Below are 16,000 nucleotides of genomic sequence, written 5' to 3'. Positions count from 1 at the left end.
TTCAGCTAGTAAGAAGGTTAAGAAAAAATCCTCCTGTGTAAAAGTCTGTTTTATTACAGATGAATGAATTTCTTATCACTGTTCAAGTCTGAGGATAGTTTCCCTTGTTCTGGACAACACGCATGTGTTGCAAACACAAAGTAGAAGTTTTTCAATTTCTTTTTCCAAAATAATTAGTAAATCCATTAAATAAGCAGTAGACTAATTATATTGCATAATTAGAAATAGAAATTGTAAAGTCTCGATGAACAAAGGCTAAAAAAATGGTTTCTTAAAACACATGTACCTCAGCAAAAGTTAAATGCGCAGCAGTCTAAAAAAATCAGCTTCAGAACAATGACACTTGAAACGGCCTATCTTAAAAATGACAGATGGCTTACATTCTACATTACATTTCTCTTTAAGAAGAATATCTAAGTAACATTCGCTTGTGGTTGTTCCTAGCATTAGCATTACCAATATACAGGCGATAATTTAGGAATTTCAAGGCAATATTTTCCACCTTGCATATGCAAAGAGTTAACATTTATTAAAAGTATAAGCATATCCTTTTCATTAAAGGATCACAAATTGCTTTAGGTAAAATCCATGTACAATATTTACAGTCATCCTAACAGCTATACAAGTTATGTAAGTATCTTAGATCCTCTGGAGAGTACTGGTGGGTGCCTGGCTGTATCCATGCACTCCTCTCCACACCAGTCTGGTGCACTGCTGTCAGGGCTGTCTCCTGGAGTTCAGTTTGCTCCAGCTCTCCAGTTTTGGAACTATTCAGCTTCCCAGCCTTAAAGGCCCAAGACACTGCATGTGCCAGATTTATTTTAGAGTTCAACGACACTGGCTTCCTCCAGCTTCTAAAACAACTTTGGAAGTTCAGACCAGCCCCTTTGAAGCTGTGCTTTCTGGTGATGCCATTTGAGGTCCTACTCCCAAAACCCCCAAGAAGCTCAGAAGTCAGCCAGACTACTCCCTGTCTTTCAGTGGCCTACTTAGAGGGTGTTGCTAAATAAAACTGGTTTGGGTTTTAATTATCCATCCTGCTTGCTACCATTTTCCCTCCTACCCTGTGTATTTCTGAGTAGGGCTGTTGCCTGCAATCCTGCCTTTGCTGCCCAAAGTCAATCTCCTAATGTGACGCCAGCTGGCATAGTAATGAACCTGCTCCTGTGAAAAACTAGGTCACTCCTTGCAGCGTGTTCTGCCAGTTCTGAACCAAGCGCTTTGCGGTTTGTTGTGTTAACAGAAAGTGTGTGTGCATATCATTAATCACTGGAGCTGCTTTTGATAACACTGGGTCTTTGATCTTAACACTCCTCATGAAAATTGCATAGTGGTACATCTTAACAGAAACTCCACGTTTAAGCTGCCTGTGTGTGAGGAGGGTCCAGGTTCACACGTTGAGGATCCGTGACGGCGCCTGGAAAACAGCAGAAGGGTTGGGGGAGAACCTGGTCTTCACCTCTGGGATCTAGTGGGGTGAGGAAGGGAGAAAAGCACATTAGTGTGACACAGGATACAACTGTTGAGAGAGTTTGAGAGGCTTGGGGTATTGTGAGGACCTATCTGCTTGCTCTCCCTGTAACCATTACCCAGATGTTAGCCTGTGGCTGAGCATCAGTGAGATTGGTACAGGATGATTCAAGGGCACGTGTGATGCTGGCAAACACTCAACGAGCATCACAACAAATTCACTGCTGGATGGGTGCTGGATTGAAGTGAGAGGAATTACACTGGTGTGTGTCTGGTCCTTAAGATTTTGGAGAATGCCATCCAGGCTCCATCAAAACATTCCATTGTAATGCTTTATGGGACCACAGTCCATGTCTGCTGTGAAGAGAGGTGCAGACCTGGAGGCCCCAAAGGAGACAAACTGGTTACTGGACATGCCAGGCTGTTAAACTGCAAGGACTTGGATAAGGATGTAAACTTCTCACGCCTGGAGGAAAGCCAGAGATAACAATGGTTGCTTTCTCTGATGTCTGTGGAATCGGAATTTCATGCAATATGTAGCCCCTGTACTTGTACTGAAGCATGAAGGACACCTGGATGCTTCTGTCATCCCTAATGCTGAAAACTCAAAGGATTTTATATAGGACTGGCTGTAGATGTGCATCCAGCCCAGGACTTGGGGTGAATCTGGCCATAAAACATGAAAGGGTTGAAAGCTCTGCTGAGTATGCTGATGGCACCATCCAAGCAGAGAAAGAAGTGCAAAACTACAGGCAAAGAGATTATAGGGAAACAGGAAAGCTATTGATCTCTGGTTGATGTTGTTTCATTGTTCTGATTTTTCCATTCCTCTGGGGATGCATCTGACACACTAAGAAACAAGTGCAATGTCACAAACAACATATGCACAGCTCAGTGGCTGGGGAGAACCAGCAGCCTGAGTCCTCCACGTTGGCTGTCAGGACACACCAGAAACCTGGTTCTCACAAGTCTGGCAAAGCCTGGGGCTTCAGGTAAGAGGGAAAATCCTAATGGCCAGGTGTGAACCAGAGGGAACTGACTTCTCTTTGGACTGGTGGCTTCTTGGCACCATCTTCATTCCTGACTACACCTTTGCCATGCTGTATGTTAGAGAGACTGTGATGGTGCCCTGGGGCTCCAGGAGGTGGAACCTTTGCTTGCACAGTTCAGAGTGCAGTGGCCTTGGTAGCATGTGTTTGTGTCTAGGATTCTAGTCTTCTCTTTTCCTTCCTCAAGAACTGGAATAGGGACCTTCAGGGGTTTATCTAGGACCCCCTTCTTTGCATCCTATCTGACAAATTGGAAAACATGTATTTTGACTCCCTAGGGTCAGAATGCAAAATTAAATTAACAAGGGTCAATTACAAGGTTAAAGGGTTAAATGCAAGGTCTATCCTCATCACTGCACCTCAGTAAACAGCCCAGACTACTCAGAGCAAGGAGGAAGTTTTGGTGAGGTTTGCAAATTCTGTTTTGCCTGAGGTCACTGTCCCACTTTCAGCAGAGCTGGCTATACCCATCATGAGCCTTGTCGCAGCAGTGTGCCAGCAATCCTCTGCGGAGGAGGCACTTGACTGTCTGCTGATTAAACACTTCTTCCTTGTCTCCTCCAAGGCAAAGATTTACTTTTCACATGTGGCCCTGGAGTAGCTGCTGTTACCTCTACTGGCACAGCAGACTGTGGCTGGAGAGTTCAGCCCCAGCCCTATCTCTGCATTCTGAGTCATTCAGTGCAGCCTGTGAACAATTCCTGTGGTTGGCTGGGAGGTGCTGTTCTCTTTGGTGGTCTAATGCAAAAAGCAGCTAAAACAGAGCCTTGAGCCTTGTCAGTGTGCACTTCCCTTTCTTCTGGGGATGGGGAGTGCAAGGGCCCTTGTCAGGGAAAATGTTGAGCACAGAATGTTTCCTCATAGGATTTCCAACAGCATCTGTATTTCACAACATGAAAATTATCTTTGCTAGCACAGAGAAACTCACAGGAAAATCCCAAGGAAGTCTCAGAGCTGTGCAGCTTGTGTGTTCATCATAGCCATGTCCTCCTTGGCATTCATAGTGGGGGCAGCTTCTGCCCACGCCAGCAAGGGGGAGTTTTGTGCTGTCTGGACTGCTGTTCCTTAGGCAGTGATTTGCAAAGATTCCCAGGCAAACACCTGTTCCCAGAGGCCAAATCTGACTCTGCAACCCTAGTGCTAGCTCCCAGTCACTGCTGCAAGTTAGTGCAGGAGGTGTTAATGGCACCTTACAGACAGAGAGGTGATGACACACAGCTTGTACATAAGGTATCCAGCTGAGGGAACTGTAAATCTTGAACATCCTTCCAGTTTAAAATCTTTGTCTTGGGTTGAATTATGATCAGTTACAGTATGACATTGTCTAGCATGCCTTTCTGAAGGCAAGGGATGGCCACATTACCTAATGGGCAGTGACAAAACAGTTGTCCACGAGGATGTGGCTTTATCCTACATGCACCACAGCGATCAAATATGAGGAGTTCCTGATGTGCACTTTGGGCATTATTCACATGGACTTTAGGATTTTTAAAAACTGCTAATTACCTTAAAGTCTGCCTTGTAGCTTGTCTCTTGAACAAAATGGTCTTCTGGGATAATGAAACCTTGTTTTGACTTTATAGGCTTGGATGGTTTTGCTCCAGTCCATGGGCGATATTCTTGTCTGAAATGAGATTGTCAAGACAGAAGAACTTGTAAAAGACAACATTATCACAGGGTACTTCTGCTCAGAGGGTTGCAAAGCCAGATGCAATCAGCTTGCAAGGTTGACTTTGTCTGAGGCATACCAAGAATAGAAGAACTGAGCCTCGAAGCCTGTTTATCTCAGAAAGCCCAGACTGAAGGATGGAACAGGGCACAGACTGGGCTAACTGGATTCCTTGACTTAACTCTTCTTTTTTTCCTACAAAATATTCTCTTTCCTGGAGGTCATTGATGCTTCCCTCCTGGATAAGAAGTCAGGGTTACTTTTTGCATTCTAGCCCACAGACCACTTAGAAGGTAACACACTGTCTGGCTTGTTGGCCACTTACATTTTAAGACACCTTGGTCTGATGTGTGGCCCTCACATATGCCAAGAGCCTGCTGATGTTCCCACACTTGGCTGTGGCTCTCTCAGCAGCAGGAGTGTTTGCTAGTGTGTGCTGTGCTGCACAGCTGTGGCAGCTCAGTCTGAAATGCATCTGAAGGGAGACTCCGTCTCAGCTGGCAGATGCTTACGCTGATGATTTTCCTTCAAATGGGGGGAAGTGCTTTAAATCTGCATGAGGATGTCTGAGAAGGCATTGCTGCTCCAAGAATAAGTCAGCCAAGGGTCATCTGAGAAATGCACAGAGACTGCACCGAGAAAGGGGTAGCACCTTTCGAGAGAACCAAAGAACAGCATTGCAGGGTCTGCTTAGCTCAGCTGCCAGCTCCCTTCTGCAGCTTTCCCTCTGCTTCTTTGCACCCCTTGTCACAAACAGGCCTCACTAATGCCCTTGCCATCAGGACCTTCTGGATGCTGCAGTAGCAGCCAGCTGAGCTGTCTTGCTGCTCAGAGGAAGACAGAAGTCTGCTCTGTTTGTGTGTGTATCTCTGGCAACGAATTCAGGCAGCTTCTGTAGCAAAAGGAGAGGTGACTAACTGAGATGTGACAATCTTATTTTCATACCCTGGCATAGTTCAATAACCACATCTTACTATCTGCTTATATACAGTTTCAAGGGGTAAGACTGAGGCTTGTTTTAATGCGTCAAGCTTATCTTTGATCACAGCCTGAGTTTCATTTTCCCAAGCATGCTATTTGCTATATTTATAATAGCTGCAAATTCCTCTTTTAAATCTCTAACTCAAAGTGCATTAGTGTGGAGTGTTATTTTAGAATGCATAGTTTGGACTTGATCCTTTTAGTATATTATGGATAATGTCCTATGGAAGAACTTCCTGCTGTTGGAAAGCAAAGCCAGGCCCCCGTCAGGGCTATGTTACATTGCAAATCTTGTTTATAATCAGTTTGTTCTTGCTGTCCTGAGCTGCCACCTTCTGCCTTCTCTGCACCATGCTGTTTGGGCCTGCTCAGGCAGCAGATGAGTGCCCACGCAGCATCCCTGGGGTTGGTGGTGGCGTTCCTGCTCCCTTCCGTGTAACACACATAACACCTCAGGATAAGGCAGCACTTTTGAAAAAAGGTGATTTTGGCCAAGAAATGCCCCAAGAAGGCAGCCTTTCAGCAGGGAATCCCAGATGTGAATGAAAGCAGAGTTAAATCTGGCCTCTGTCCTGCTGCACAGCCAGAGAGTGGACACGGCTACTGGGCAAAATGGTACAAATGGTACAAATGGTACAAAACCATCAGTTACATCCCCACAGTTTCTAGGAACTGGAACCTGCTGCTCCACATAACGCCCGATTTCCTCAAGAATGCTGGTGGCATTGATTCCCAACCATTCATCCTTGTGCTGACTGGTCTCCCCGCTGCAATGGAGTGTGTCTCTAGCTTTCAATGAATGCCTGTGCAGCCAACTCTGTCTCGATGCTTTATAGCAGATCATTTGCTGATTTGGCAGGCCCCCAAGCACAGTCCTTTTGGATCACAAGACCCTCGTTTTGGCTGGAAGTCAAACCATTCTCCTCTCAGCCTGGATAGTCAAAACTATTTTTGAGGCACCTATATGCACTGAGGAAATGCTTCCCACAGAATCAGAAACATAAGGGCAGATACAGTCATGGCCCACACCACAGCAGCATTTCTGGTTTGGAACTGGGATTTTGCTCTGGGGGAACCCAGAACTCTGAGCCAAAAGCGAAGGGTAAAGCAAAACAGAGACAACTTAGCTTGACTCCTTTTGGGAGCTGAGGTACTTAACACAAGAAAGGAACATTATAATCTTTGGTCAAGAAAGTGCAGCTAACTAAATTTGCTCTCGCTTCTAAGCTTGCAGGACACATGTTCCCATCTCCAGCTGCACAGCCTAGAGTCAGAAAGAACATGAGCCCAAATATCCATCTGGTGACTTGACTAGAAATCAGTCTTGGAGTCACCAGTGGAGTCAATCTGATCAAAGCCTGGGGAAGAGGAATGACCTGTTTTTAATGTTACTTAGTTTAAGATGTCAAGTGACAAGATTAGTGACTGTCTTCCCCTTTGTACCTTGTGTAGTGTGACATCCAGCTGCTGCTGGGGATGGATATGAAAGACTGACTGTTGCTGCTGGAGACAGTAATCTTCATCCTTCCCTTTGCACCCCTCTCCTCCCCCCCTTGTGCCTAGACAGCAGCAGTTGTTGGGGTACTTTGGGACTGCAAGGACCTGCAGTGGAGGGAAAGTAGCCTCCAGGCCCAGAACTCAGTGACCAGGCTCTCTTGAGGTTCTGTTTTGTCCTCCACTATTGCAACCTAGAGGAGAGATTTCTGATCTCCATAAATAGAAATGACCTGGTGGTACCTGAAGTACTAAACCATTGGGTTTATGAAAGAGAAAGACCTCCTGAGTAGCACACAGGTTTTAAAACAGTAGTATCAAAAGGGAAGGCTGTTTTTTATGTACGGCTGTTTCTTTACCTCTAACTCACTCTAGGAATAATTAAGAAGCAGCTTTTTGCAAGTGGGTTGCCCCAGTGCTTTGATCATATAAATCACTGCTTTTTCAACTGTTTCTTTGCTCTTTCTCAAAATCGCTTGAGAGAGCTCAAGAAAAGGCATTTCTTTTGTAATGTGTGGGGATGTGTCTGCAGGGGAAGGTCTGAATCAGTGCAGTGTGGAGAGTGAGGCTTGTGGCCTGCTGGGACAGTTTAACCCCTGTGGTGGTGAGAGATGGAGCAAGGGGGAGTACAAATAATGTATAGGCTAGAAACAAACAAAAGAACAGCACTGGACTGTTAATTACCAGGATGTTGTAATGAAGCCCAGCATTGATGAGAGCTGTTTCACTGAGCTGCTGTTTATGTGCCACCTCCCCCCTGGGCGAGCAGGACTGCCTGTACCAGGCTGTCAAGCAGCTGAGACAGGCGGCCAGGCAGGAGAGATGGCCCCACCATCATTCATCAGCATGGCTTTGCAGACTTCAGGACATGATTTGGGAATGATGCATTTGGGACTGGTATTTCTGTTCTTTCTAACCACAGTGTCTGCTGCTGCAGCTTGAGCTGCTGGATGCTGGGAGCTTCACACAGCCAGCCTGTGTGCTGCCTCCAGCTCTTTCCCCATTTTATGTGCTCTACTAATGTTTTCTGCTTTGCAGAGAAAGCTGTCTGCAAAATCCTTTTCATTTCACTAACCTAGTGAAAATCTAGCCTAGAAAGCTTTTTAATTTCTCCAAGGTGGAGGGCACTTCTGTTAGGCACAGGGAGGCAGACAGTGGGAATCCCAACAGCGCTGTTTGCAGTGCTGAGGTGCTGTTTCCATACAGATTTATCTTCAGCATTGATAGTTGTTATAAACAATAGTCATGGAGCACCAATGCCAGAACAGTTGTCATTTTAGTACCTCATCTTTATGTCACAGTTTGCTTCCCATGATTAATTATCAGTGGTGGTTCTGAGCCACTGCATAACATTTCTTATTAAAGAATTGGAGAAAAAGGCTCACTGTACAGCTGACCATCACTCAGAGCTATGCTGCCTGACCTAGTCTGTGTTGATTCTTTTCCCCTCTTCCTTCTCATACCCCCCACACCAGTGACAATTAAACAGCATCATGAACATTCTTCCAAATTTCCTTTTAGAAGGAAACTTGTGTGCACAGCTTGGGGTGTCAGTTATTTTCTTTTGAAAGTACAAACTACTGTAGATGTCCTCTGGGGAAGTCAGACTGGTGTGGGAGAAATTTTGGCTGAAGGTGTGGAGTGTGAAATGTCTCCCTGTTTGCAACAGAGATCTTCAAAGACTACTGTCAGGGCCATTCATCTGGTTTGCCCAGGCAGAGCTAGGTGGCCAGCAGTGCTCTCCCAAGGGACAGCCTAAGTTCTCCAGGATTTAGCCAGAACAGGCTAAATGTTGGCAAAGACCTCCACAGGTCAGGGAGGGTGCTATGATGTCTCCTGGCAAATGGAGGATTGCAGATGTTACAGGTCATGGTCACAGTGAGAGCTCTGCGTGACAAAGTCAGGAGCTCTCCTGGATAACGGAGCCATTGAACTGCTTCTCCTCTGAGCCGTGTCAGACACTGGTGGGGTGCCCTTCCAACCCTCAGACACAGAGGCAGATTGTGCCCATTCTCCTATCCAGCCAAAGAGCCCAGCATGAGGATAGAAATGGGGGAAAGGCTGAAGGAGGGGGGAAAATAGAGGGGTAGAGAAAAGACATAGCAGAAAGACAGAGCAGCACACAGGAATTACAGAGGAGGAAAGTATAAGCCACTTGGATATTTCCTGTCTCATCTCTCACCTCCAGTAAGGTCAGGCAGTACCTGGAGCTGTCATAAGTAACAAGAAGGGAGCAACAGCAAAAGACTTGAATGAAAGTACAAGACAAAAACCCTAAGAGTCAAACTGTTATGTTAGGGTGAGTTTTAGGAAGTTGCTTTGCTTACAGGCAGATGCCCAAGGAAGGAGCACTTACATTGGTGTGACAGGACAGGCGCCTGCTTCTCTTTTATCAGAACTATGTGACTGGGGATGTGTGGGTAGGTCTGAGGGTCCTGACTTCTGCCATCCACCCATTTTCCATTCTTTCACTCTAACATAAGTCCAAATGGACTTTAAGTGGAGGAAATTCCTCCTACTTTAAGGAATGTCTTTGAATCCCACATTTCAGTTCTACAGCATAGTTTGCATGACAGACACCCTCTCTATTCTCAGCCCCACTGTGTCTCTCCTCACACACCTCTGTGCTCCTCCAAGCCCTCTCTGCCCCAGCCAGGCTACGCAGTGCACAGTGGCACTCTCTGGATCCATCCCAATGTCTGCACCAAGCAAGCTTACTTCTTAAATAGCATAAAAATCAGGGGCTTGAGTATTAATTTCCCCAAGCAGCGAGATACTTAAGAATGTAAAGATAACTGTAAGCCTTGATTATAAAAGATTTACTGCTATTATTAAGGATAAGCATGCCTTTAAAGATCTTGCTGGATCAAGGATGGAGCTCCTCATACACAGTACTATTAACCCTGCAGACTCAGGTGCCTGCTCTGATCCCACACATTGCTAAACACAAGCTCAGGTATTTTCGCTGTTTTCTGCACAACAAAATAATAAGATGCTTTTCAAAGTGAAGGAGTCACCACAGATCACTTTGCTTTTCTACACAAGCACTATTTGAAGGCAGATGAATGTACAGGCAGCCTAGTAACACACTATGAGTGCATCCATAGTTATGGGGAAAAGCCTACGCTCTATGGTATCCCTCTTGGTCGAGGATGTCTGCTTCATGGTCATGGAATGGCATGTGCTGAGTATTTGTACAAGAAGATGGGGATTCAGTTTGCTGAGATATCTTCCACCTCCTATCCCCAAAAATCATGAGCAATGGCACAACAGACATCTTTCCCCTTATATATTCCAGCTCTTTATGAGGTTTCTTTTAATCAGAACAACATGGCTCACTCTGGGTGAGCAGGAAACCCTCCTGATCTCAAGGTCCCAGTTTGGTGTTATTTACTGTTGTGCTTCCCCAGTGCAAACAAGTGGGGTGCTCGACTCTCCCACCACCTGCTCAAAATATGGAAACCCCAACTGCAGAGACTGGGCTCTGCTCAGAGCCTGCACTGTATGTGTGTGCAGAAATTTGCAGTCATCTCTCAGTTCCACAAGTGCCAATACAACTAAAGATGATGAGTGGGGGGAAAAGAGGCAAAACAACTGCTCGCAACTCTGGTGCAACATTTTCACTTACACACCTGAAGGGTTTTCCAAAAGCTGGCAGGTTACTGAAGGGAAAACTGATGTCTGTAGTGATTTATAGAGTAGCTGAGCCTTGAGCAGGGTTCTCGTCCCAGCAGTACCAGCCCTGACAGAGAGGCTGTGCCTTCATCCCCGTTGCCTTCTAACAAGGTAAGAAGATGACATCAGGAGAACAGAGCCAGGTGGGGATACCTACTGACAGCAGCAGCTTCTCTCATCCTCTGTTAAGGGAGCTAAGTAAAGCACTTTTCTATTTCTAGACTGTCTGCTAAATGCAATCAAGACCTAGTACTACAATTAATTGTGTGCAAAGCCAAAAGTACACAGCACCTGCAATTTACTGCTGAAGGGAGAAGTCACTTCCGTGACGCCAAAGGACAAACCCTTGGGAAGGTGCAGAGAGGCCACTCAGCACTTTCTTCTGCCTCCTCCAGCATCAGTAAGGTGTAATCTACTGCAACCCTCTGCAGCAGTCCCCGGGATCTTTTCACAGTTGGAGCACATCCCATTTTAGGCTTTCAAGTGCAGCTTGTATTGATTTGCCTTAACCTGTGTGCCTGAGCTCCCACAATGCAGCCCCATTGGATTTGACTTAATTTAGACCCTGTGAAACTCCAGCCAAAATTCAGGGACTGGAGGGAGAGAGAAGCTGCCCAAAGATCTGGGGACACAGGGCTATAGGGTAGGGAAGCTGTAAGGCAGTTTGTAGGGCAAGCAGTTGTGCTGTCCTTCCACCTTTTATTCAGTTATTATTTCAAAATACAAAACATCTTCACTTCCTCAGGAGTACAGGTATTGCTCCAATACCCCCTCCACCTTCATCTTTACTCTGGCCATAGACAGATCCCTCCAGTCTCAATAACAGATCCCAGGGGTTTATTTTGTTCTGGGAAATGCCAGGTCATGCTGACCAGCTTCACTATGTACAGACAGATTTGTGTGCAGCTGTGTTTCCCTTTGAGCTAAGCAGAATGCAGAATGAAGTCTCACAGGAGCATTGCACTGATGCACATCAAATGGTGCTGAATGTTACCGGGGACTCTACACTTGGGTGCTTCACAGAAACAAACACAATAGGCTGCCAGAGTCAAAATTCCTGAATTAAAAAACCCAAAGTACAAAACCTAAAGAAATCCAGCCACTACTGCTATAAAAAGCAAGGAGTGGACCAGGTATCAATGCCAACTCTTCTGCATTATCTTGTTGAAGACAGACTTGATTTGTCTTTCCCACTAAGCAAGCCCAGGCAGCTGCTGAGACCTGGCACAGTCACAAAGTACAGGTGGAGGCTACTGACCAGCAGTGCTCACACTGTAGGAGCCAATCCTCCAGGAAGAGTCTCACAGTGCATGCCTGACCCAGCTGTGCACAGAACCTGCTGAAGCACCTGGAGCACAAAGGACTCAAATGACCCATTTCTTGGGAGAGTGGACACAGCTCCCCATGCAGAAAAGCCAGTCCTCAGGGCTGCCCCACCTCCTCACAGGGCTGACCCGCAAGGAGGGCTGCCACTCCTGCAAGCAGAAAGAGGGAATCTCCCTAATGTTCTCCCTAGCAAAGCAATGAGACTGCCTTACAAAAAACATGTGTTCTCATACCTTTGCTTCTCTCTACCATCTGCAGCAGTGGTCCCTGCCTGCATGTCTCTGTAGGACAGTCTCCCTTTTTCCAACTGCTCCAAAGACATCATGGGGTTCACCAACCTCCTCCTCAGGACACAATGGGCCTTAGTAAGAGAAACCCCCTTGCTCTGCCTCTGCCACAGGTGATCTGCCTTCCCTGCTGCCCCTTGCATTTCTGGGGGAGTAGAGTCTACAAGAAGACATGAGATCCCTGTTGCCAGAGCACAGTGGGGCTGTGCATGACCAAAGGACAGTTCAATAAACCAGGAGGGTGTTTATGGTCTTTGATGGCAGAGGAAGATGAAGAATATCAATCCTTAATGGTGCTGGTCAGCTACTACCTGAATATTGGACAAATGCTTTGCAGACTGCAGTGCTGCCTTTGGAAAATAAGCTAAGAGGAGAGGAGTGAACTGTAGTGGTTTTCATGGAAATGTCCTTGTGGGTTGTGAGTGCTCAGCTTACCAAAAGTGGGTGTGCTGTGATCAGCCCTTCCCCGCTTCAGACTGCAGGAGTGCCATCACTGAAGCTACCAAATACAAACACAGTACCCCAAGTACAACTAATATGAGTGTAACTCTGCCAAGTACATGCTCAGTCTTTAAAAAAAAAAATCTAAATGAAAATATATTCTTGGAGCCTGTGAAGCTATTGTGAACTTTTCTCCTGCTGCTTGTTTTGAAGCCTGTGTGCTCAGTGGTACAGTGACTTAAATGTGATGTTGTACCAGGTGACAATCCCAAGAAACTATGGGAATTGCTGGAATTAGGCAAAAGTGGTTTGACTTACATAGCTCTGTCTGCATCAGTTGTTTACTGTGCCTTCAGACAGCTTAAAGGTTTTATATGGGAACTTTCTTCTGGTGTGGCTGCCCTGGCCTGTGCCTCCATCCTTGCCATTAACTGCTCCTGTGAGTAGTTACTCAACTACCTTGAAGTCTTACTTTTTGTAAAATTTGTTTTGGTTTGCATGTTGGTATGTTGCCCCAACCAGTACTTTGTCCTGTGATCTGTAAACTTCTTGTTCTTTGATGACAGTAGTTGAGAGCCTTGTGTAAGAACAGACAAGTCAGAGGGAAGGAAGGTGAGAGAAGTGACTCTGAGCACTTGAACAGCTATAGGAAAGCTGTGGCTCTAATGCAGGCTAATGCAGCCTTCCCCTCAAGTCAGGCTGAAAAGGCAGGGGAGGCTTCAACAATGAGGTGGAGATGGATGTGTTTCTGAAAGATGAATCTTGCTAGTCTTGTTCTACACAGGTTTCTCTGAAGTAATTCCTTGCTGGTTTGAAATTTAGAAGTGCTTTACCTCAAAACCAATAATTACTCTGTAATTGTCCTGCGAGATGTGGCAAAGGAGAAGACAGCACATAAATTCAAGCACTGCAGTTATCCTTTCAGAGTCTGCATGTTAACTGCACATAGCTGCCTGTGCAGGAGGAGTGGGATAAGCAATGCTGCTGTGCAGGCTGGTAATCCTCCCTGAGGCACCCAGTTTGTCTTAAAAGACTGTGATAAATAATCTAATGAATTGCAGTGATGAAGAGAAATTTCTCCTGGGTAGATAATAATAGGCAATAAGTGCCTAAATACTCGTGAATCAGTTAGAATAAAAATAATTACTCTATTAGTATACCTCATAGGCATATTAAAACCTGCCAAACATCATTATGAGGGAGCATGTGGTAACAACATGAAACTGATACAATATTCAACAGCAGCACTGTAGGAGCTGAAATCCCTCTCCTTCCATGGAGGATGTCAATAAGAACAGAAGTTGGATTTAGGTGCGTTCCACCTGACTGCTTGTTCCCAAAAATAAGCATCTGTAATCTTTCATAGTGTTCAGAGGGAAAGGAAGACATCAATAAGATAAGTCACTTAATTTTTAAAGGCTCTCAGACAAGTGGTTTGTGACAATTTTTTCCACTGCCCATTAGATGACACAGGGGATATATCCTGCAAAATGTCTTCTTGTCTGACTAATCTTTTAAGGCTGTAATTTGGTTCGCCTTGAATGTCGCATTCCAGGAGTTTTAAAGGGAAAACGATGATGGCACTAAAGGATGCGGCTCTTGGGCACGGACGGGACTCGGGCAGCTCTGGCTGTCGGAGGTGCCGTGTCTCCCGACAGCGGGTGGGTAAAGCGCTTCTGCGCCAGGGATCCCACCCCGGCGTGCTCTCTCCTCTCCCTGACGCGGGGCGGGCAGCGGCGCGCACTGAGGCCGGCTCCGCTGCCCCGGCACGCACAGGGGCCGCCGGGGGCCAGGCACCCGCCCGGGGCATAAGAGACGCTTTTAAGGATTGAATTTCTAACAGCAAAGGCGGCTTCAGCGAGAGGCTGAGCCCGCCGGCGAGCCGACAGCCCCCGTACCCCTCCCCTCGGTGGCGGCTCCCCCGCGCCGCGGCCGCCCGCCGGCATCCCCGCCCCGCGCTGCGGAGGAGCGTCCCCCGCCCGCGGCAGGAGCAACCCCGGCTCGGGGCGGAGCGGGGGATTGGCCGGGCCCGGTTACCTGTAGGAGGTGGTGTGGCCGCCGTCCGCCTGCGAGCGCGGCCGGAGCTGCTCGGGGCCGTCGACCGCGGATCTCCCGCCACCGCCGGGCAGGGCGCAGGCGGCGCGTCCCGGGGCGGGCTGGGGGGCGGCCCCGTCCCTCCCGCCGCCGCCGCCACTACTGGCGCTGACCCAGGGGAAGTCGTCCCTCCTCGGGAGGGGCCAGGCTCTGAAGTCCCGCCGGTACTGGGTCTCCGCCACGAAGGGCTCTTCGGCGGCGGCCGCCCGGCTCTTCCTGCGGCCGCTCGGCTTCCCGGCGGCGGGGTCCCGAGGGCGGCGCACCGGGGCGGGCGGACGAGCGCTGCCCCGCGGAGGGGGCCCGCTGCGCTGGGGCGGCCCGTCCTCCTGCTCCTCGATGTCCGAGTAGTTGTGGATGGTGAGCGGCACGGAGAGGTCGGACTTGTCCAGCTGGCTCCAGAAGCGGGCCAAGCAGCACACCCGGCTGATGCAGGGCCAGGCCATGGCCGCGGCCGCAGCCCCCGCCTCGCCCGCAGCGGCGCCCGCGGCTCCGGCGCCCGCAGCCGGCCGCGCTCCCGGCTTCAGCCCTCATCGGCGGCAGCCCCTCCTCCCGCCGCCCCCTTCCCCGGTAACGACACCCCCTCGCCGGGATTACGGCCCGCACACGTGACCCGGCTGCCGGCGGGAGCCCCGTGCAGCTGCGGGGGCTGGCGGCGGTGCAGAGCGTGGGGAGCGCGGCCGGGACCGGACCCCGCCGGGCTGCGTCCCCCGTCTGCCTCCCGGGGAGGGACTGGCTCTACCCCTGCTTCTTCGGGTCCCGGTGTCTGTGGGTGCTTTAGGAGCCGCTCTGTGCCCGGGAGCGCCGTAGCGCGTCCAGTGACGGCACCGGCCAGGCGAGGAACGCTGCTCCGCGCTAGGTGGGTGGTACTGCTCAATTGTACCTTCGAGAGAGCCGTAAACACTTAGGATTAGAGAAAGCGTTTGTATGCGAAACCTGGCGCTTATAAAATAAGTCATCTCCGTGAGAAACAGCAGCATTGCGATGTTGGTTTCCAAGAGCTTCATACAAATCCTCACCTCTCATAGTCCCCCTCCATTCACGTTAAGAGTTTAACCAACTCACTTTTAAAATACTAACTACTGACCAAAACCAAGCATCTATTATATGTCTCAATATAGGACCTACATCTTTTACTGTTTGCTGGAGACTGCAAATTACAGCTTTCCATTTACACATTCAGGTTCAAAACCAAACAGCCCTGGCACAAACCATTGAAACTGACGGAATTACATTAGGAATAAAGTCAGGCTTTTGAAATTTGACATTTTATGGCCGGTAGCCACTTATTACATAATGCTCCTCCACAATTCCCCATTCAGCCGGTTATTACCAAAGCTGAATCTCCCAAAGGGTCACCAAACTGTGAAATGCAATGCTGTAAAAGTGAAGAATGCAGATAAACTGATATGCCACCTATTGGAAAATCTATTAAAAGGCTAACAGGACAGGCATTTCATTTCAGAATATAATAATCCAATTACAGGTGGTTGTCTGATAAGCAAGGGGTAATAGCT

General features: G+C 48.0%; 1 protein-coding gene across 1 annotated transcript; it reads right to left on the bottom strand.

Annotated features, from left to right (window-relative positions):
- Window positions 1-1,019: 1,019 nt before the first annotated feature.
- MAP6D1 (MAP6 domain containing 1) lies at window positions 1,020-14,929 on the bottom strand (the record flags this gene model as incomplete). The annotated part of the gene is made up of 3 exons (XM_084212541.1): window positions 1,020-1,468; window positions 4,026-4,143; window positions 14,430-14,929. The coding sequence occupies 3 exons, from the start codon at window positions 14,927-14,929 to the stop codon at window positions 1,391-1,393; spliced, it is 696 nt and encodes a 231-aa protein (XP_084068667.1). The 3' UTR covers window positions 1,020-1,390.
- Window positions 14,930-16,000: the final 1,071 nt, after the last annotated feature.

This window comes from Fringilla coelebs (assembly GCF_963513975.1).
Source record: "Fringilla coelebs genome assembly, chromosome: 10".
In the NCBI taxonomy this organism is placed as follows: Eukaryota; Metazoa; Chordata; class Aves; order Passeriformes; family Fringillidae; genus Fringilla; species Fringilla coelebs.
The sequence above is the reverse complement of the archived record's forward strand: the minus strand, read 5'-3'. Positions and strand labels throughout refer to the sequence as shown.